We start from the raw sequence: 22,441 nt of genomic DNA on the forward strand, positions 1-22,441 counted from the left end.
TGCTCTCAGTTGGAGCTGTAATTGCTTTTTTGATCAAGAAACCTGGGAATGAAAGGTTGCAGATTATATGAAATGTAGACCTCAAGCAGACATAACAGCTTTCCAACATGAACGAGAGGCAAGCACAAGGGAAGTAAACTATTCAGCATTTCTATTGTAAACACAGAAAAAGAAGTAACAGACTTAACCTGCAGCAGTGGAAAGCTAGGTTACACACCTGGAAAAGCTTTTAATCAGCAGTGAGATAGCTTATCAAGGGAAGCTAAAAAATCTCTTTCCCAGAAGGTTTTAACGAGTGGAAGCGCACACATTTTAAAGGGATGATTTTGAAGAAGACAGATGGTCTAGTTAATCTCTTCACATCTCGGTTTTGTTGCTCTTTATCCTTCAGAGCCTATCTCAGGTAGGAAACTACAGAGTAACACATATAGCTAGCTAAGGTGTGAGGGTACATTACTCCCCACAGGTAGTCTGCAGGACAACATCGCTTCCCACAACACAACAGCTTAGTTCACACACTGCAGAGCCCATTTTTCCTACCTGAGCTTGACAGTGAGAACATGGAAATTGCCTTTCAGAAAACTGTCCATGCATTCTGCGAGGTCAGTCCAACACACAAGGATTTGGGTGAAGGAGGTAAGTGCCTTGATCCTACAAGGTAGCACTCTATGAACTTCCACAATTCTTTCTCTGGTTGAAGGTTGAAGGTAAACCCCCTTTCTCAGCTAGAAGAGGGTGTCCTTCTGCTCACTGAACAAGAAACTATCTAACATTGTTTCCTTGGTGTTACTCAAAGCAGGATGGTATGCTTTGCTCATTATATCACAGCCAGACCCTACCATTACAGTTACACCACCATTACATGCAGTGGGCTAAGGGGCACTCCTCATCATATTACTAAAGTAATTCAAGCTTAATTGGTGTTTTGACAGCATACCTGTGAAGTTAAAAAGTCCCCACTACAACTGAAGTACAAGGGCAGCATCAGGTCAAGAGCTTCTTCTCTGAACACTCATCTTAGGACAACAAACCCCAGATTTCTCAAAGTAATTAAGTTGGGAGCATATCAAGCACTAAAAGTCCGGCTTTTCAGCTACTTCACTTACTGCTCTGATAACTCATTTCCAGAATCTTAAATCAAATAACCAGAAATCAATTCATGGATCTGAGAGAGAGGAAATGGAAAAATACTTTCAAAAGCCACAGTGGCTTGTCCAGCATCATGTAATAACATGGCAGGGGAATAACAACTAAAAATCCTACAAATCAATGTCCAGCTACCCCTCTGCTAACAGGTTGCGTCCTCTACCAGCACTTTCTTTCTTATTGCTACATATGCCCCAGTTTTCAAAAAATAGGGAGAAAACATTGTTTACTATCCTACCTTCATCTTTATGTCTCCTGGCTTAAGTAATATGCTTTTCTCTTGGTGGGAATAATTTTGTGTATTTATATTTCCTGCAGAAGGCAGCAGTTGATTAATGAACCCAAATGTCCCACAAATGCTTGCTGCAAACCCCATACAAGCATCTGTCAGTCTCTGAGGACACCATTAACACAGACATTGAACAAGAAAAAAAGAACTGCCACATCAGGGGTCTGACAAAGTCAACTCCAGCATATTACTATTAACCATATTAATAAACTCAGACACACTTTTCACATCGCCAGTAAAAGCATTTGACAAGCTCACACTGGACCTGAATTAAGGCGCTCTGGAAATCCAGTCAGCTCAGCTAACTGGGAGGGGCAGAGGAAGAAATTTAATGCAAAAAATTAAAAATGCCTAGACTAAGAAAGCCTCTGCAAGAGGATGAAAACTGCACTACAAACCAGCCTTTGATAACACAGCTGACCTGAGTCAAGTCACTGAGAGGCCAATTGGCCCCTTTGGCAAAAGTCTGTGATGGGAGGGGCAAGCACAGCTGCACCAAAGCACACACTCAACTACTGAGCAGGGATGATGGGGTTATTCCTGTATCTGGTGCCACTGTTCAGTACTCCCAGGTCACAGAAACCATTCCAACCTCCCAGAGAAACAGGCGTAAAGGCCAGATTAAAAAGGAATGATCCTGGTAGCTGTAAAGAGTTGTATATTAACAAGCTATTACTGCTGCAAGCTAAAAATAGAGTGAAATAATTTGGAGGAGTAACATGCATCCATGTCACAAAATATGAAGGAAAGTTGTACTTGCTTAAAATTGAGTTCCTTAAATTAGGCATAACAAAATTCACAGTGAATACACCAGCCAATCCATAGGTATTTGTGTAGACAAAACTGGATCCCTCAACTACTCGTTTTATGAGACACCACAAAAAAACTTGCATGACTTCAATCTGTTGCACTAACATAATATACTGAATAAAAATAGAAAAATATAAATAAATTGCATTAAAATTTAGCACTCTCAGTTTCTCAATAACAGTTTCTCAAAAATGTGTTTGCTATCTTAAAATACAAGGTGAATATTGACTCATTAACAAAAATAAAACCCAGATGGAGACATGGTTAAAATAAACTGATCTTTCACATAAAGCAATTTCTATTTGTATTTCAAATACTCTTGTATGCAACAATCTAAAGTATTAACTAAAGTGAGGCTAAATGAATTGAGTCTTGAACTGATTTATCTAAATTTGCTCCTAGATGGACAGCTCTATTATATCTTTTTTAGTGCATGTCCCTGATTTTGTCCCTATTGCTTTTCAAGGTCTCCTATATAACAATTTTCAAGTGGTAGCTTTTAAAAAACTTTTAATGACTATGAATTCAATTGCAATTTACTGCCTAAATAAGAAATTGAAATCCCATCGGGAATTCCTAAAATCTGATTTAAGAACAAACCTGTTTACAAAGTGTACCATATTTTCTGAACTGCTACCACTTGAATATTTGTCAGAAAACAAAATTGTATCTGTGACAGGTTCATTACCAGGCATGAGTCACTAAGAACACCGATTCTTCAAGAAACCCCTCATGCAGTCTAGCATCCTTAATATCTGCTGTGCAACTGTATGGAAAAGCCGCCACTCAAGAAGGGCTGCAACATTATTTCCACAATTTCAGTTCAGTGAGAGCTTCTAAGTAGCAAATACCTCTCTTACGCACCTCTGGTTGTGTTCGGAAACCCACAGGATCCTGCAATGTGGCAGCTTGGTAGGAAAGGCAGGCCGGTGGGTAGAGTGAACACAGGGAGGCCACGCTAAAAAGGAACAGTGACGGAGGCTGTGGTTCCACGGACATTTCTGACAGCCTACTTAGAGGCTGTCTGGATGATGAAGTCCCTATTCTTTGCTCCCACAGGCAACTGTCATATAATAGCATTCATTAAAAAAACTGGTTTTAGATTAATTAGAAAGGGCAAAGAAACCAATTTGGAAGCTGTTCACTAACAATTAATAAGATTACTTTCTGATTTCTAGCCTGGGTTTGTTCTTATGGCCTTCTGTTCTTGTGCTAACATGAACCTTTAACTTAAATAGCTGCAAACTTGCCAATATTTACTCCCATGCTCTGTTAGTACATGGCAGCAACAGCTGCTCTTAGCTTCCAGTCTACTAAGCTGAGCCATACTTGTTTGGTCTCATCTCACACAATCTCAGCACCTTCCCACCCTGGGCTGCCCTCTCCAACTTGTATTCTTTGATGTTTGCAATAGTCCGCATTTTCTCCAAATAATTTGATTTGATTCCTACATGTCATATTAGAAATATTACAGAAATACAGGCAGAAGAGACCTATTGCCTACTTTGCTTGCCACAGTGTAGCATGGAGCATAAAGCAATTAATTTTAGTAATTTCCCATTTGCCAGGAAAAGTTTTCTTTTCATAACTATTTCTACAGCCCTACTAGTGACGGCAGACTAAATGAGTTTACACTTACCCAGAATAGCCCTTCCCTCTCTTACTGATCCAATGCATAAACACAGCTTAAACAGGATACTCTTGAGCACATACCCCCATAGCCGGAGAGCAGCATCACTGCTCACCTGGTACTACATTCTGCAAACCTGAAAGGAAAAGCCACCCAGTCAGGAAGAGGCACTCTGCCTAGAGCACCCCAGTAAACTGGCACTCAGATTTACCTCAATCCTTACAGCCTCTGGTACCTGCACGCTTGAGCGACAGATGAGAATCTCAAGCTACATTTGGGATTTCACCCCAGCTTTATGCCTAAATTATCTTTAGTTTTACAGCACACAAAGGACAGAGCTGTCAACAACCTCAGGAAATTCCTCCTGCAGAACAGATATTGATACACTGATGTTCTCAAGTGCCTTTCAGCAGAGGAGGTGTGTTATAAACCCAACTCAAGGACTGCCAGGAAAGGCTGCAGGCCTTTTTCTACAGATTCAAAAACCGAAGAAAGGAAGAACTTGTCCCAGCTTCACCACCTCCAGATTTCAAATTAAACCAACAGGGAACCACTGAAAATCCCTTTTGAAAGTGTCAGTCATTAACCATCAAAGCAATAGAAATGAACACACAGTTTGACCCAAATCCAGCTCATCTGATCAGCCCTCCACAATATTGGTCACAAAACTATCCAGACTAAATATGAGCAGACAGCAGACAGTACATGTGTGTCTATTAGATGGCTTAAAAATCCCATCTGAATGCCAAGAAATGAGTCTGGATGCAAAGAATGTTCTTATTAACTCAGTAAGGGTTAACTCAGTAAGAACTACATCCTAATAGGCAGCATTCATTTCCTGCATCACAATTTGCTTGAATTCTATGCAGAAAATAAAAATGCTACTCTGTTTCCAGCTGACACACCTGAACAATGGGATGCCATCCAGAAGTGGACCCGTGGGAACATCATGAGGTTTAACAAGGCCAGGTGCTGGTGCTGCACCTGGGCTGGGACAACCCCTGGTACCAGCACAGGCTGGGCATGACCAGCCCCAGAGCAGCCCTGCCCAGAAGGGCTTGGGGGTGCTGTGGGTGAGAGGCTGCACATGGCCCAGCCATGGCACTCACAGCCCAGAGAGCCAAACGTGTCCTGGGCTGCATCCAGAGCCCCGTGGGCAGCAGGGCAGGGAGGGGATTCTGCCCCTCTGCTCTGCTCTGCTGAGACCCACCTGGAGCACTGCACCCAGCCCTGGGCTCCCAGCACAGAAGGGACAGGGACCTGCTGGAGTCAGCCCAGAGGAGGCCATCAATATAATCAGAGGGATGGATCATGACTGAGAGAGTTGGGATTGTGCAGCCCAGAAAAGATAAAGTTCCAGAGTGACCTGACTGTGGCCTTTCCAGTACCTGAAGGGAGCCCAAAAGGAAGATGAACTATTCACAAGTGACAGAACAAAGACACATGGTTTCAAGCTGAAAGAGAGTATGTTTAGATTAATTATTAGGAAGAAATTCATTACTGTTAGGATGGTGAGGCACTGGCACAGGGAGTCCAGAGAAGCTGCGGGTGCCCCCTCCTTGGCAGTGTTCAAGATCAGGTTGGATGGGGCTTTGAGCAACCTGGTTTAGGGGAAGATGTCCCTGGCCATGGCAAAGGAATTGGAATTAGATCATCTTTAAGGTCCCTTCTAATGCAAGCCATCTTACGACTCTATGATTTGATTTTACACGCTATGTAACACCATGCAGAACTGGAGTACTGACGTCTTCAGGCATTCTATTATGCAACTTAACAGCTTTTGGACCTTTGAATATCACTTTTACAATGGGGGGATAACAAAGCAATCATCTTACTTCAGTCTGGATGCACGGTACTGGAAGACTTCAGTTACACAATCCATACATGACTCCAAAAACAGGCTCAGAAGCATGCAAGGCAACCCTGCTCTACATCTAAACAAGCTGTGTAACAACACAGCTTGGAAAACAAAAAACAACTAAGAGAAAAGCAATACTAAAAGCAAAAATTGTCAAGTCCTAGCCCCTTTTTTCTGGCCTTCTGGCCTTTCCTGTGAAGTTATGTTATTATTCAGTGCATTTGCTAGCATTGCACGAATAGCTATTGCTTCGCTTATGATGCTCTCAGCCAGTGCTGGTTAGCTCATCTTTTAAACTCTTGTGCTTTGTAAGCTGAAGCCCACTGCTATCTCTCTGGTGCAGCATTTCTTGTACAGATTGCTTCAGTAATACACAGAACTGGGAAATATCCCCTCCTCCCACACAGATCCTTAAAAATAAGAGTGTGAAGTCTGGCTCTCCCAACAGCCAATGCTATTTTTAAGGGCTGCGTATGTGGCAGGTAGGAGTCCCCCCACCCACCTCTCCCATTGCACCCCTATTTTGAGCAGAAGCAACTGGCTTACTCCAGTGTCAGATGAAACTCTCACAATTTTTCCTGATAAGTACAGGCATGAGTGTCATGTCGAGGTGATCAGGACACCACAGGTTTCTGTGCCCCATTCCAAATCAGACGCAACCTCTATCACCAGAGCACACTGTTGTAATTATGTTTGCCATTATATCCACAAAAAAAAAGGTGCAAAGGGGGGAGTTTTGCATAAGGTGGCAATGATTGTCTCAGCTCCATTTTTAGTGCTGTTCTATGGCCTTTAGAGGATTCAGTCCACTCTTCATACAGATCTGGGTTTCATTTTTACTGAAAGATTCACCACTACAGCAGGTCTTCAGAAAAGACAATCACTTGGTCAGGAAGGTTTCTGGAAGAGTCTTGGTACAAACGTGAATGCAAGCTGGGCAGCATCAGACAAGACAAAAGAGCTTACTGTAGTTTACCTCGGTTCAGAGGGATGAGCTGCGAGCACAGAGACAGTTCCTTCAGCCTGCCACACTCAGATCATTTCTGTACACAACCACCACAGAAACTGCCGTGACCTGACAGCCTATGAGAAATGTTGCTGGAGAAAAAAAGGCAGAAATCACGGATACACAGCCTTACTAAGAATCTAGGAGTTGTACAAGACAAAGGTCATCTATCGACATCGCCAGCACACTGCTGCCACCCGCATCTTGCTCTCTGATCAGCAGAGATACACTTACATGAAGAGGAATAGAAGTGACTAAGATACCTTTCCCTTCAGAAAAAACCAACTTGTCACAATCAAAACTTGCTTTACAGGACCATAACGAATGTGAGTGAGAATATTTCTCTGGTCTAAGATGTTCAAACAGTTGAGAGAGTGCAGAGAACAGTCGTTCCCTGAAGGAGTGTTACATCTTGGCAGTCAATGCACTTTTCTAAACCATGGCAAACCTAGGTCAAAATCTCAGCGTCACTCAGTACTTAGATCAGGAACAAGAGTCCTATTCCTCCCTTATTCTAGACATACCTACCTTAAAAAAATTAATAGGTATCACAATAGTCCATTTGCAACCAGTGCTGTCATTATGACCTTAGAGAAGCATAGTTCAGCAAACTGGATTACCTGACCATAATGAACAGTACTGCCACAAAGAAAGAGATGCAACTGATTGTGGAACACACCATGTTTGTAAACTGCATCCCAGATGTTGCATAAACACCTTCTCTTTTTTTTTTTTAAGGAAATAAATGGAATAAACTTCAGAAGAAAAGCAAACTAATCTTGGATTTCCATTTAAAGGCTTCAAATCAATTTTGACTTACAGATTATGTGCAGCACAGGTCTGGAGAAGCAAAGCCCCCTGAATTTGTTTAGGGCTTTTTCTAAATAGCAACAAGAAGATATTGAGAAAACTGAAGGGGACTGATGCCCAGTGTGCCAGGGGATATAGTTCATCAACACCAAAACTGGGTTTTAGCAGAGATGTCAATATATTGATATGTTTGGAGAAGCTTGCAGAAAGAGCAACTGAGCAGGCTCTGAGCTGCTGTGGTCACCATGGAAAACACTGCACATTGCTTCACAAGAGACCATTTCTCCTAACTACTCTAAAAGGGGAAAGGCTGCTGATCTTTTCCACTGGAGGTAAGGTTATCAAACACCAGCTCAAAAATCACAACAGCAGTTAATGAAGGCACAACACTATTTTCTGGTGTGTATATACAAATAATTATTGCTTTGCTCTAATGTTCATTGTAAAGCACATTAAAAATTATATTATTCCCTACAGATTGTTAGGAAATCTCAGAAAGGATAATAAAAAATGGCTTTTATTCCAAACAGATGTGAATAGGTATTTTATTTAAGATATTTGGAGAAGAAAGAAGCTTTCCCTCATTTGAGCACAGCCTGTCAGATGAACCATTCCTGACAGAGAGGCAACAACACACATAAATTGTTCAAACACCAGAGAATCACCTCACACTAAAAGCTGCTTCAGGAAAGGCACAAAGGGCTTTGGAGTGCCTCAAGACTTGCCAGCCTGCAAACTCAGATGCAACAGAGAGAACCAAGATTATGGCATGAGGAGATAGTCCCCACTACATCTGTATTTGAATGCTTTCTAAATAACTATTGTTGTGCAATCCCTAAGATATCTAAAAACTGCATTTCAGAAAGGATTTGACTACTATAGCCACCTAACAGCAGACAGTCTGCAGTACTGGTGGCAGCAACCCTCGGATCATGCCTGACCAACAGGATCTCCACCTGAGGGTAGGAGTAGCAGATTCATGACCACAAGAAAGTTCTACAGATGCCCATCAACACTGATCCCTAGAACACTTGATCAGGAATGTTGGTATTTTGGTGGAGATCAAGATAACCTCCACAGACCATTAGATAGAAAAGAAGGAAGATATTTAACTGGAGATGTACTTTTTCTGCATGAAGAGAAGTTTCTAGTAACTCTCTGTTAGAGTCACGGTGCTTCAGTTTGCTTCTTTGCCACTGTGTGGGAGGCCTTGAAAATGCAGAGCTTACTCATCTTCACGGGACTGATAAAGAGACACCTAGGCAACAAAGCTTAAGGGAAATAAAATGCCAAAAGTAAATTATTGCATGGACTGCAAGATCCATGAGAGGTAGAAAGGGACAGCTTCCAGTCTTTTGCTGAGTGGTTCAAAACAGTTTGTTCTCCACAGGTGCACAGTCCCTGGTTTTACAGATCAGAGTGCCTGGGTTCAGATGTGGAGGTTGATTTCACACAGGGACAGGCAGATAACTTACAAAGTTGCAACCAAAACTGGCACCAGACCCTGCTGGTCTCTTCACCGTGACTTTAAGTCCAGCAAGGACTCCTTAGGGCATCCCACTGTTGCTTATCAAGGGAATAGTGGTGCTTTGCAGCAAGAGCCTGCTTTCTCAAAACCAAAATAGGGCTTCACACTACAAAATCATCAACATAGCACCCTCCAAGGACTAGGGCTTTTAAAACTGAGACTATCATGGTTCTTAAATATTTGCAGGTGCTTGATCAGAGGTGAAGCTATAAAGCATGAGAAAATCAGACTAAGGGTATGACTGGGTACCTGCAACACTAAAGGAAAACCAAGTTTAGTGCCTGTTACTGCAAGTGATCTTCATATTCCAGAAAACTACTGTCATGAACTACATCTGCCATCTCAGTTTGTGACCTGATTATACATCAGTCAAGAAGAACAGACTACTGACATTTAACAGGGAAACACAAAGGTTAAATCAAAACAATTGGTATAAAATGGCCTTAGTTTAAAAAGAAGGAAACACTGCTCCTGTTACTTTGGTTTTGAAACAAAACCAAGTCAATTGATATATTTAATATGCTGACATAAGAGAGGAAAATTATGCATAATACTTTTTCCCCCTCAACAAATTCAATGTAAATGGAGAAAATCCCAGATCCTATACCCTCTTCTAATATTTAAATATACTTTTAAAAGTTGGTAAGAGAGGTAATTTGATGATTTAACTGAATTTTTGCTCTTCTTTGGTCTGCCAATTCTTTTGTTATACAAAAGTCAGATTCAAATTTGTATAATTTTAGAAGTCGCATAGCTGTGTCCCTAGCTGGAGACTATTTCAGTTACTGAGGGCTGCAAGTTGAAGATGCAATAGCTACGTGTTTGCTCTTCTTCTGGAAAAGAAGCCCCCACTGAGGGACTGCAGCAGATGAACTATCAATTAATCTCTCTTTGTAGTCGAAATTCTAAGTGTGAAGGTGAGGATTACTGAGTCATTCCTAGCAGGGCTGAAAACCCTAGTTGATTCTAGCATAATTAAGTTTCCTCTCCACAGAGAAAGAGAACAAGAAAAACAGCAGAAGTGAAGAACAAAACGTACGTGCATGCTACAACAAAGCTTTTTAAACATGCACAATAACAAATTCCTGTGCCATTTTGTAACTGTCAAGTCTTAATTAAAATACTACATTTCTCTGACTCATGGTCAGAATGTAGGATGCATGTAGATTATTCACATGAATATTAATCTTTTGCCAGGTAGGAGGCTGAATTGCTCAGGGGATTTATAATCACATCACATATGGAAACTTCTTGGGTGTCTTTTTCTTTTTTGGACTTTTTCTGTATTCTTTCAAATTTCAGTCAGATCATTAACAATTAAGGGTTGCAAGAATCATTTCATTTGTCTATCTGATAGGAGTCCCACCCCTCAGATCTGTGAGGTGGAGCTCTATGTGTGTTCATGAAATGTTACAGCACACAGAGAAAGAGGAACACAGAAATGTGATGCAGACATCCCTTCCAACACTAAGGACATAACCATCTGCTCTGAAGTGCTGGAACAAACAAGGATAGTCCTCTTGAAATGTCTTAGGCACTGACAAAAGATGGAAAGATGTTCATGCTCTTTTCTAGCTACCAGGAGAATCACCTGCTTAGACTATCACCACAGGGACTTTAAAATCCTGATCCTCATCCGAAAGTCTGCCTTTGCATCACTGACTTTCAAACAAAATCTGTGGAGAAACTGATGACTCAACTTGCGCAGAAAGCAAATAGCAGAGATGCTCCTCTAGATTTGAGCATAATGCAGAGAGAAACGAGAATGCAAATAAATCTGAGGAAACTGTGAGAGTCGCCCTGATACCTTAGAAGGAAAGGAATTAGACAAGCTAGAAAACACTAGGTGATTCAAGAACACAAACTAATAAAAACTGAGTGCCTAGAGCTCAAGAGAAAGAGGCTTAAAGGACCAGGGAGCTCAGGAAGCTGAGGAAACAGCATCACTGGACAAAAGTCAGAACTTGCCCCAGTGAAGAAACCTCCTGCCTTCTAGGAGGGCTTGAACTCTCTTCCTGAGGAAGTTTTTAAGAACAAAAATGATTGCACAGGAAAGAAATCAAAAGGCTGAAAATTAAACATCTAGCAACAAACACACAATATGACGAATAAAGGATGGATGCCATTCATAGGAAAAGGTATCACCAGGTGGCATTAAGAAGGCTGGAAATTTGATGCCTTAATTGCTTCAGGTCTTCAGGGAAAGGGACAAGCGCAGTCAGACAGGTGACAGAATTAATACTGGATTGTTGTGGGAGGTTTTTAAAGGAAAAATGTTTAGAAAGTTATTAAAAAGAGGCTGCAGTAAAGAAAAAAAAAGGAAAAACTACCTTATCTCTGTTTAGTCAGAGGGCTCTGATAAACATTTATCCTCAGGTTCCATGTTGCAACACTGATAATCACTAAGCACTAAGAACTTGAGAAACAGGCAACACGCTTGAAGATTTGAAAAAGACAAAGCAAGTATTTATGCTTAAAAAATAATAAGAGAAAGCCTTGTATAATTATAAAAGCACCAATTTCACACACACACACACTCCAGGTCCCTGGGGATTGAAGACTAGAACAAATAATCAAATTATTTGCAAATCCTCTAGAACATGAAAAGGAGAGAAATAACTGTGAGCATGGTTTCATCAAGAGTAAAACTGTGTCAAATGCATTAACTTCCTTCTATGACAAGCTAAATTATTCTACGGGGTAGAGAGAGAATAATAGAACCTTTATACCCTGTGATCTGGATGAAGCTGTTAAAATAGATGCAAACATACTGGTAAAAAATTGATAATCATGGTAGCCAAATTCAAAGTATGTATCAAGCAAGATCCCTCAGGCAACTCTGGTAGCTCACAGGCCATCAGCTTTGGTTTTGTCACAGCCAACTCGAATGATTTGTTCACTTAAACGGTAAGGAAGAGACAGACAACAAAGTGCTTACAAAATGAAAAAAAAAAAAACAAACCAAAAAACCAAATTCTGTAAGGACAAGTGCAAAGCCATATTCAGCTGTAATCCAACACAAAGACAGACTATGCAACAAGAGACAAAACCCTTTTTCAGACGGAACCTCAGCTCTGGAGAGTACAAAAGGCTAACTATGCATCAGCGATAGCCTGTGATAAAAAAAGCACCATCACAGCAGGACAGCCAGTATATCTTGGAATATCAGGACCACAGGCAGGAGAACAAAGCCTTGGTTGCTCTATAGTGCTCTTGAGCAGGCTTGCAGCTGGATTTCTACATTCAGCTTTGGACACTGCACTTCAGGGAAAATAAAGAAATGAGTAGGAGAGAGAATAAAAAAAAAAAGCCAGGCTGATGGAAAAGTGCCCAAAAATCATGTCAAGAAAAGACTAAAAGAAAAAGGGTCATCTAGTTAACACAAGAAGAGCAAGTGGAGCTTTGTCCTGTTTTTGCAGTAGCCCTTTATTATTCCAGTATTCCTTGTCCTAATAATGAGATATGGATTTATATGGAACACGAGAGCAGAGGCAAGGAAAAGTCTTTGGACAGAAAAGGCACCTAAGCCCCAGAGCAGGCTCCCAGAAAGCTCCAATTCCTACATTTTTTGGTTTAAGGGAGAATTTGATCAATAGTTGTCAGCAGTGGTCAAGGCAAAGCAAATGATGACATTTTGCTATCCAAACTAAACTACTGTTTCAGTATCATCTCAAAGCATGTTATCCTTCCAATTCAGCAGAATCACAAAACAATGGTGAACCACCTTATGGCCCTTCCACTCTCTCAGAAAAAGAGACAGATCCATGGATAGGTGCTGTTGAATCTCTTGTCCCTCGTTTGTGCACTTGTTTTCCGTATGGCACAGAATTAAATTGTTTTGTTTGCATACTCTGCAAAATCATAGCAGAAGCTCATTTCTTCTTAAATACTAGTGGTGTTCTTCCCTTTCCATGTCATACTGAGAGTTTTGATCCAAATCCTCTCTACTCAGAAGTGAAGCCATTGTTAGATGAAAAAGCATTTACAATCCAGATAAAACAAGAGAAAATCTATTTTGACTCCCAAGATGCAAAGGAACAACAACAATCAGTTCTTGAAAATTTGCAAAAATCTACAAGAGAAAGTCCTGATTGTGACAGATACTGTAAAATCTTTTATAAAAACAAAACAAGTCATCTCTAGAAGAAAGTAGTATTTCTAAGTGAAATATATTAACTCTGCACTTAGGCTAGCAGGCAAAATCTAGAGAACATGAACACCATATGTTATCTTTCTGTGGGCATATAGATGGATAAAACCATAAGAATTTTTTTTTAAATCCAACTTTTTTGGTTCTTAAACAGTGTTTTCTAAAACAAGAGTGTTTATACTGTTACAGAAAATGTCACAACCTTTTCCTTTTGACTTCCCAAATCAAGACTATTTATTTTTAAATCTTACTTTCATGAGATGGAAATACCAAGACTTACTATACACCCACTTTCAATAAGTATATATAAAAATATTTGATGCAAAGTTTCCCAAGGAACATTTTCACATGACAAATAATACAGATAACTCCTACTAAACTAACAAGCTATCCTCAAGTTGCCTTGAGAAAAAGTCTTCATTTCAAACAATTTAGAATAAACCACTTTAGTCCTAGACACTATTATTATTATTTACAAATTCAGAGCTAATTTACAAATTCAGAGCTTCTGCATCTTTTCTGATACTCAGCTCTAGTTCCATACAATGATGTTAAAAATGTCTGGTAGAATCAGAGAGCCCTAAAACCATCACAATGCGCTGCAGTCCTACATTCGATACAATTTTTGTCCGCAAAACATCAAAACTGTAAGAGGTACCTTACAATGAAGAAGAAGTGAAACCTTGAGCCCCAGCAGCTCAGAAAAGGAGAAAAGCAATACTCCATCCTACCTGTTGAAGCTGCAGTCGTACTTTGCTAATGGCTCTAATCCAACGGGCTCTTGCTGGAGGAAACGGTGGTGGCTCGATGTCACCCTGGTAGCTTGAAAGCAAGGAACAGGAAATCACTACATGAAAGATACTTACCTGTAGCATTAAGGATTCAACCACATAGTGGTTGGTTGGTTGATTGGTTGGCTACAGCCTCAGCTCTGAAGGAACCAACAGGCTCCAGTCAGCACAGCGATGCATGTGCTCTGGGAAGTGAGCAGCTAAAGGAGAGGTTTCCTTAAATCTTGGGAACTGATGAGCTGAAAGATATGATCTGTACACAATCCGAACCCAGGAGGAAGATGATGTTTGTACAAATATGAGGAAAGCAGTCAATGCCACCAGATCAAGCCAATGCAACACAATGGTGTCATCATTACAGACATAAAGAGGTGGATAGAAGATTTTATACCCACATGCCTGCTGCAGTTTTATTCGGGCCACTGCCCCTTCCTACTCCTCCTGCTACAAATTTACAGCCTCTCTTTATTGGAAACACTGGCAACGGGGCTCAGCCCTGAGCTTCCCCCTGTGCATTGAACTTCTGTCACTCCCCGCTTTCCTACAGCTTTTCAAGAGGACAGGCAGATCTGTCACCAATGCTCCACCTCAGAGCCCCACAGCACATCTTGCAGTCCCTAAGCTTGTGATACCTTGGGCCTTTGGTTACATTCCTGCTTTTTTTTGTTGCTGAGGTGTAAATCACAAAAACAAACACCTCCTGCCTGCAAAGCACCTGCTCCACAGTGCTGACTGTATAAAACAACCGCATAGATGAGACCAAAACACATCCCTACTACAGGTCTAGCTCAGGTGCAGCTCTAGGAATCAACACTCAGAGCTCAGTTCCATGACTATTCCATGGAGACAGGAGAGAACTGCCAGAGGGTGGAGAGAAAAGGAGCCAGTGAGGCAGGAGCATCCAAGTTAGATGCCTAAATTAGCCTGAAATAGACTATGTGAATAACCTTTCCTGTGAACAAATATAGGCCAGCCATTCTGGGACAAGACTCCTGCTGCTCTGTAAGGAAAAGAGGAAAGTGAATCAGAGTTTAAAAACAGTTTAACACTTCTCTCGTCTTGTTTTCCTCTTTTCATCTTTAGTGTAAGGCTTGCCTACACATGAACTCCTGTAGTTAATTCTATCATCCAAGCACAGTGACACCAGCTGTACCCTCCAAAGGGTACAGACAGGCAGACATCTTTCCATGGATCTAACTGAACCAGATTAAAAAAAAAAAAAAATCCCTCATACTTATGAAAGTAAAACCACATCCAGGGGCTGCAATGACTTGATTATCTCAAGGAAAAATGTCACTCCCAAATTTAAGTAGTGAAATTTGAAATTTCTGTAAAACCTGTGCAAAACCCAGTACTCTACTCACCCAAACTTAGATTAAATACTTTTGAAGCCTGTTTTCAATACTGTTGACAGCTTGGAAAGCCAAAGTACAAGGACAAGAAAGGCTCCCACAGCGAGTCAGACCAACGTGTCTATGCACGCTGAAATTCTCTACAACCTACAACTACATAAACACTAACTCCAATGGTGATAGTCTACAAGAATGGAACTAGTGAAGCTCTAACCATGAAAACGTAATTCCTGGTTGTTCAAGCATGAACTTGATCCCACATGAGCAATGGAAGCAACTATTCTGGGGCCGGAGTACGTTCATCAAACCAGAAACAGAAAATCCAGCAAATGAGCTCCAAGATGCTGCTCCTCTTTACACACACAAAAAAACCACAGTTTTAGCAAGTGTTCCTCTTTGCACACAAGGCAAACATAGCTTCAGCTTAGCCGACATCCCATAACTAACTGGTCCTCTACAACAGAGTTTTCACAGACCAACAACATCAACTCAGTTGTCAGAAAAGGCTGCAAGAACAATGTACAGCAAACAGAAGAATCCTCTTTGAACTAGCTGAAAATAAACTGCTAATAGCTTCACCTACCTCATTTGGACTCCTGCATCAACATCCTTGGGCTTCTCAAGTTCCAGAGGTAACTTAGCTGCAGAATGGTCTGCAGGCTTTTCCTCAGCTTTGCAGACCTTCTCCTCCTCTCCTTTGCCATGAGGCTCCTCTTGCTCCTTGAGCCATGCCTGACCATCCTTCTGGTAGCTGCATGAACTGTGGTAAGAGTGATTTGACTGCCTTTCCTGGTGATCATCCTCCTGCTCAGAGCCGTGGGCACTTTCATGGGAATGTTCCAGCTCGCTGAGGTGAGAGCTTTCCTGGCTGACATTGCAAGAGGAGCCATATCTACTACTGCCAGCAGGACTACGAGAGAGTAAGAAAGTCCATCAGAAAAAACAGTGGCTTGGAAAAACACAAAACAACCTGCACATGTAAAAAACTGAGCAGTACACTAAGTATTACTGAAAAGGCATGCTATGAGTCATACTTAACTATTTTATTCTTATGATTATCATGTAAATATAGATTTGTGAACCTCAAAAGTTTGGTAGGCAGTAGAAATACTTCATACACAATCTACCTACCAGCATATAGACCATATTTACTTCTTGTGTATATATAAATATATATATACACACATTTACATATGCTCTATACATTGGTCTTTGTTGCACCAATTACTGCTTCACCTTACACCAGCTACAAACTGCAGTGAAGATATTCTAATAACCAGGTAGGAATAAGAATGGAAACACAGCAATTCAGAGTGAAAGTGCTTCTGTCTTCTGCAGTTTTGCTGCAATTGGGTGTCTTTATCACATCTATTTAAGGTGACTGTTGTTAAAAAATAAAGTTAACTTCACTTTCATGTATTAAAAGTTTATGATAAAATATGTTGCATTCAAAATTAAGACTGTCAAGACCTTCAACGTACAACCTTTTACAAAAACAGAAAAAATTTTCAAAGAAAAGCCACACATAGGGGTGTGACCTCTGTGATTCAAGATACCACTTTCAGGACTGAATTCCTAGAATCCTCAAACAAAATACAGCAGATGGGGATTTCTCATGCAGTCAGGAAAACTATGGCCAAGAATTAAGCAACACTCATATTTTTCTCTTGCAGTCTTGGAAGAATTTGGAGCCAGGAAGTTCTGTGATTGCAGAGTTGCAACTATATGATCAGAGGAACAAGTTTCACTTACATTACACAGAATTATATATATACTTAAATTTAAGTTTAGCAGGCCTGTGTTTTGATTTTTAAGGGCAGCTGTAACTTGCCGCATGTACAGGACTCATTGCACTCATGAAATATGGGTATCTTCCTCCAGGGACTTTCATAACTGCATGAAATAAATTTTGCACTGATTTTAGGAAGACCAAGCATTAGAATACCTTCACTGATATTTCTGGAAGTGTTTCAATATATTCATTAACATGAAGTGAACCTAAGCAGTTCTATAATGTATCATCAGTAAGTCGAGTTTCTCTCTAAAATTTAAAACATTTACCTTGCATTTTGAGAACAAAATGTTCCTCCCTACCAATACATTCTACCTGTTACTTTTTTTTTAGCAAATACAATATTATTATCCCTAAACAAGAAAGCAAAGTTAATTGTATGCAGCAAAATTAACACACAAAGACTGTAACTTCTGAAAGACTAATGAAATAAGTACTAAGAACATCTCATTCAGTGGGATACTTTATAAGAACATGAGAAATTCAATTACACTTACAGAAAAGGAGTGGGAAAAGGGGACAAATGGTCTAAAAGCTTGTATGGAATTCATGACTGCAGTTTGCCATATTGTCTGTGACAGCCACCAGTGATACCACAAACACTGACAACAGGGAGGGGACTGGGACTGAGCTACAAACACCAGACACCAAGGCCACTCTCTACAGCTGCAGCATTGCATTATAAATGGTCAAATCCCATTTATTATGCCTCATTTGTAACTAGCCTTTTCTCATTCAGGTGTTCCATGCCATGCAGATCTGCAGCCAGTGTGTCAGGATGCAGAACTGCTCCATCAGGAGCAGAATCAAGCCCAGTTTCTTTCTCCTCAAGCTTCTCTGGCACATGCTCCTCTGCCTGATCTTCTTTCTGCAGTTCACCTGAAATCACATTCTGCTGATCTTCTGACTCTTTGTCAAGCTTCTCTCCCAGCTCTTTGTTGGATGTATCATCAACAGTGTTTGCACCAGATGGCTCTTCAGAACGTTCATTGTCTACAGCGTCAGGCTGCTTTGAAGACAACTTCACTTCTATATTTGCATCAGTCACTTGATCCGAGACTGCAGATTTTGAGTTGTCTTCTGAACTGACTGTTCCTAACACCTTGTCATCTGGTTTTGACAAAGCCTGTGGTGGTGCATGTGGTTCCTTTTTGGCAGAGGTCTCCTTGATGTCTTTTTGCCAGGGAAAGGAGAAATCTAGCTTTTTCCCAAATACTGCTCCTTGGGCACTCTCTGGCTTACTCACCTTTTCTTCACCACCTCCTTCAAACAGAGACATAGAGAGTTTCTTAAAACTGGACACGAGGCCCTCATCTGTTCCTGCTTTATTAGCAGAAGGTGGCTGTTGAGAGAAGAATGACCCAAAAGATTTTCCACTATCAGAAGATGACATAAAGCCAAATTTTGGCAAACTGGGTATGCTTGGTATTTCAAAGACAGATTTACTACTGCTTGCATCTGGAGCAACATTATTAGCTTTACCCTGTTTCTTCAAGTCAGATTTGGAAGCAATCCCTTCTACAGGCACCCCCTCAATTGTTAAATGTTTTTCCTGTTCAGCAGTTTGCATTTCTACCTCACTTGTCTTCTCTTCATTCAGCTCAGGCAGATGAACACTGGGCTCATCAGCTGGAGCTGTGGGTTTGCTGTCATTACTACTGATCAAGTCCTGCTGATCAGCAGCAGCATTGGCCTGATCCCCTGCAACAGCAGGCTCAGATTCAAGTTTAGCACTCTCATCTAACTGGGAAAGGTTTGTGTCTGCCCTGTTAGTTTGGGCTTCCACTTCCAGTGTGAGCTCATCAGCAGAGCCAGTGTGAAGGATGTCAGAGGCTGCCTTGTCTGCAGCAGCAGCTTCTTCCTCTGCTACACCTGAAGGCTCCACAGCTGGTTGCAAAGTACCTACATTTGCCTGGTCAATCGCCTCAGTCTGCACTGCATCAACTGCACCACTGAGATCAGACGGGCATGGCAGAGCATCTACCACCTCAGAGGGCTGTGCTTCACTATTCTGCTGCAGCACCTCAAGGGCTTCATTCTCACTAGAGACTCCTGTTTCTGGAGTGGCACTCAAAAGTTCCTCTTTAGAGGTTTCCAAGTTCTTTTTCTCTTCAGTTTCTGTTTTCATAGGAGACTCTTCTGTGGAGTTTTCTTCTGTTGAAGCAGCTATTACATCCTTCTTTACAGAGGTAGAGACATCTCTTTTAGACTCTCTGGCTGCAGCGGCATTTTCTGGCTCCCTAGAGTCTTTTGCTGGAACAGATCCAGTGACATCCTTCACACCAGTGCTTTGAGGTTTAGGGGTGGATTTTGGAGGCATCTCTTTTGGAGATTCTTTTGGACCTTTGAAGATGCCGAATATATCATTTGTGAAAGCTGGTGCTGGGCCACTTGGGAGGGATGAGAAACCAAAGAAAGAGGAGCTCCTCTTCTGTGCAGGTGGAGGTGCAGTAGCTTGAGGTTGAGAAAAGAAACCAGAAAATGTTTTGGGTGGTTTCACTTTTGTCATGAAACTTGAAAACATTTCAACTGAAGAATCCAGGACTGATTTATCACTCTCAGGTTCCCTTGGTTTGCTTTGCAAATTAGGTGCCTCTGGCATTTTAGGAGGAACATGTGGCTGTTGTGCCCTTTGTAATCTGTTAGTTTGTTCAGGTACTTTTTGTTCTGGCAACTCATTCTGTACACGTACTTCTTCAGGGACAACTTCATTTTTCAAGTCACTCATACTGTTTAAGTCATTTAGACCCTGGGAATCCATCTTATCACCTGAGGCCATGCTATGATCAACCTTTTCAGATGTTTGGTCTTTGGAAGAATAAGGCCCTTCATCAGTAGGAAATGCAACACTGTCCATTTTCTCCACATTACCCAAAGCATCTTCTTCTGCCCTTGGGGAAATACTCTGCTGGTCCCGAGAACCCTCCTGCACAGCAGGAGTCTGAAGGCAAGGACCAGCAGCAGACAAGCTGGTTACTGCAGTGTCCTTGGTCTGTGGAAGCTTTCCTAAGCTACTCTCTTCACTGGCCTGTGCAATCTTCTCTAAGCCACTCTCTTCACTGGCCTGTGGAATCTTCTCTACGCCACTTTCTTCACTGGCCTGTGGAAGCTTTCCTAAGTCACTCTCTCCACTGGTCTGTGGAAGCTTTTCTAAACCACTCCCTTCAGCTACTGCAGCAATACTTTCTACATTGTCCACTGCCAGCTTTTCTGATTTATTTTCTGGGATCATGAGGTCATTAGACGTTTGTTTGCCAGTCACTGCTGCAATAATATCATCAACTTCTTTTTTATTGTCTGCATTTTGTTGCGTAGTAGAACTGCTGGTTTTGACACCAGAGTCGGTGGGAACACTTTGCTTCATATGTGCTTTAGCATTCACTGTTTTAGTTGGTTTTGTATTACTCTCCTGTCCAGGAGCAGTTGGTGGCTTAGAATTCACTGGTTTCGTTGTTTTTTCCTGCCCTGGAGTAGTTTGTGGCTTATCATCCAAAAAGGATGTCAAATTGAAGAAGCTAAAACTAGTACTTCTTTGAGGTACACTCTTTTCAGGAGCTGGACCACTGGAGAAGAAGGAGGGCAGATGAAACAGCCCCTCTGTTTCTTGTTGCTTCCCACCAGCAGGAGCAGCAGCAGGTGCTGAAGGCTTTGGTTCATCCGATCCAGTGAAGAAGGAGAATATGCTCTTACTGGCTGGCTGGGATTTCGGAGCAGTGATATCAGAGAAGCTGAATGGCAAACTGAAACCCGACTCTTTGGGTGTCTGGTCTGGCTTTGGTTTTGCCCGATTAGCTGTGTCTCCTACACGACCTGCCTGTTGCTTTGGTGTGGCTGTGGGCATGCTGCTTTGCTGCCCAGCTGGCTGGCCCAGCTGGCTTCCTCTGGGACCTACACTCACTGGCTTCTGTGAAACATTTCCAGAAGGCACTTTTCTACTTCCAGGAGACTCCTCAGATTTTTTACTTTGTTGTTCCTCTTGCACCCTGGGGCTAAGAGAGACCTGCTTGTCCATGCCTTCTGTTTTCACCTCTTCCTTGGGGGTGGAGGACAGACACGGCATACTGGCACTCTGAAGACCCCCAGTCTTCTCAGGTTTCTGCCTTGGCTCAGTCACAGTCCTGCTGTTGGGTTTTGGCAGAGTTGTAGGACTTGAGGTTTGTTGAGAAGACACAGGCTCCACTTTGAAGAGATCTCCAAGGGATCCAAATAAAGATGAGATGCCAGAGGTTTCCTTCTGTTCTGGCTGCTTCACCTCTTCTGGTTTATTACTTTGCCTCTTCTCCAGTTCTGGTGATGGCTGTGGCACTTTGCTTACTTGTGTTTTAAAGAAATCAAAAAATCCAGAAGATTGGGGTTTGTTGGCAGTTGAGGTTGCAGGAGAATCTTCTCCAAGACTGAACAATTTCAGAGCACTTTTAAATAATGTCTCCTCAGGCTCAGTGGCTGGTTGGCTCGGAATTGGCTGTGCCTGACTTGGTTCAATAATGGTTGCATGCCTTTCAAGACGCCTGGAAGCTGGAGTTGCTTTAACAGGTCTCTCTTCCCGTATGGGCCTGCCATCTGCAGCAGTTTGGCTCAGTATAGAAGGAGATCTTGTTAATCCTGGTTTTTTAACATGGATGTTTTCAGTCCGGTGTAATTCTGGCTTTTCATTTCTAGCAGCCTCCAAATTAAGTTCTGACGAAGTATTTCTTCTTGGTTCTGATGTAACAGGAAACTTCTGCCCAGTTTGTTCTTCATCTAACTTTTTATTTGGTGTAAGTGGTAAAACATCAGCCTTATTTTCAGATGGTATTGACCATCTGTCTGTTCTCTTTGAGGTAGAATCTTCTGATGTCTCAGAGCCAGGGCTTGTAGACTTTCCAATTAGTCCACCCAAAGCAGAAAATAAGGAGCTAACTTTGTTCACTGGTGTTTTCTTATCTTCCTCAGTCTTTTTTGCTTCTGTTACTCTTTCAGTAGATGCTGCAGTTTCTTCAGCTTTAGGAGTAGACTGAAACAGTTGGAATCCAAAGAATCCTGATGACCCACTCCCAGAAGTTGTAACTGGGACAGCCTTACCAACTTCCTTGGTGTGGACTTCCTTACTCAGAGATTTATTGAAAGCTGCCCTGGAATGTGTTCTGAGATCAAGGGTTAATGGAGGCTCCTCTGAATGATTCGGCGTTTCCTTCTCAGGTCTGAAATCCACTTTTAGTTTTTGAAGTTTATAACCTGAAAAATCTAACGGCTGCTCTCTCTGATAATAAATTGACTCCTCAAACATTTGTGAAAAAGTT

At 41.6% G+C, this 22,441-nt stretch overlaps 1 protein-coding gene across 10 annotated transcripts in view; it reads right to left on the reverse strand.

Moving 5' to 3' along the window:
- Positions 1 to 22,441, reverse strand: part of UNC13B (unc-13 homolog B) — a 207,969-nt gene that overhangs the window by 113,641 nt on the left and 71,887 nt on the right. For all 10 annotated transcript variants that reach the window (XM_030969552.1, XM_030969548.1, XM_030969542.1 and 7 more), the window contains 2 exons: positions 15,954 to 16,280; positions 13,959 to 14,049 (listed from right to left, as the gene is read on the reverse strand). In XM_030969552.1, the coding sequence (XP_030825412.1) occupies positions 13,959 to 14,049; positions 15,954 to 16,280 (418 nt within the window). The remainder of the gene's footprint in view (positions 1 to 13,958; positions 14,050 to 15,953; positions 16,281 to 22,441) is intronic.

The sequence above is a fragment of the Camarhynchus parvulus genome, chromosome Z (genome assembly GCF_901933205.1).
Source record: "Camarhynchus parvulus chromosome Z, STF_HiC, whole genome shotgun sequence".
NCBI classification, from domain to species: domain Eukaryota; kingdom Metazoa; phylum Chordata; class Aves; order Passeriformes; family Thraupidae; genus Camarhynchus; species Camarhynchus parvulus.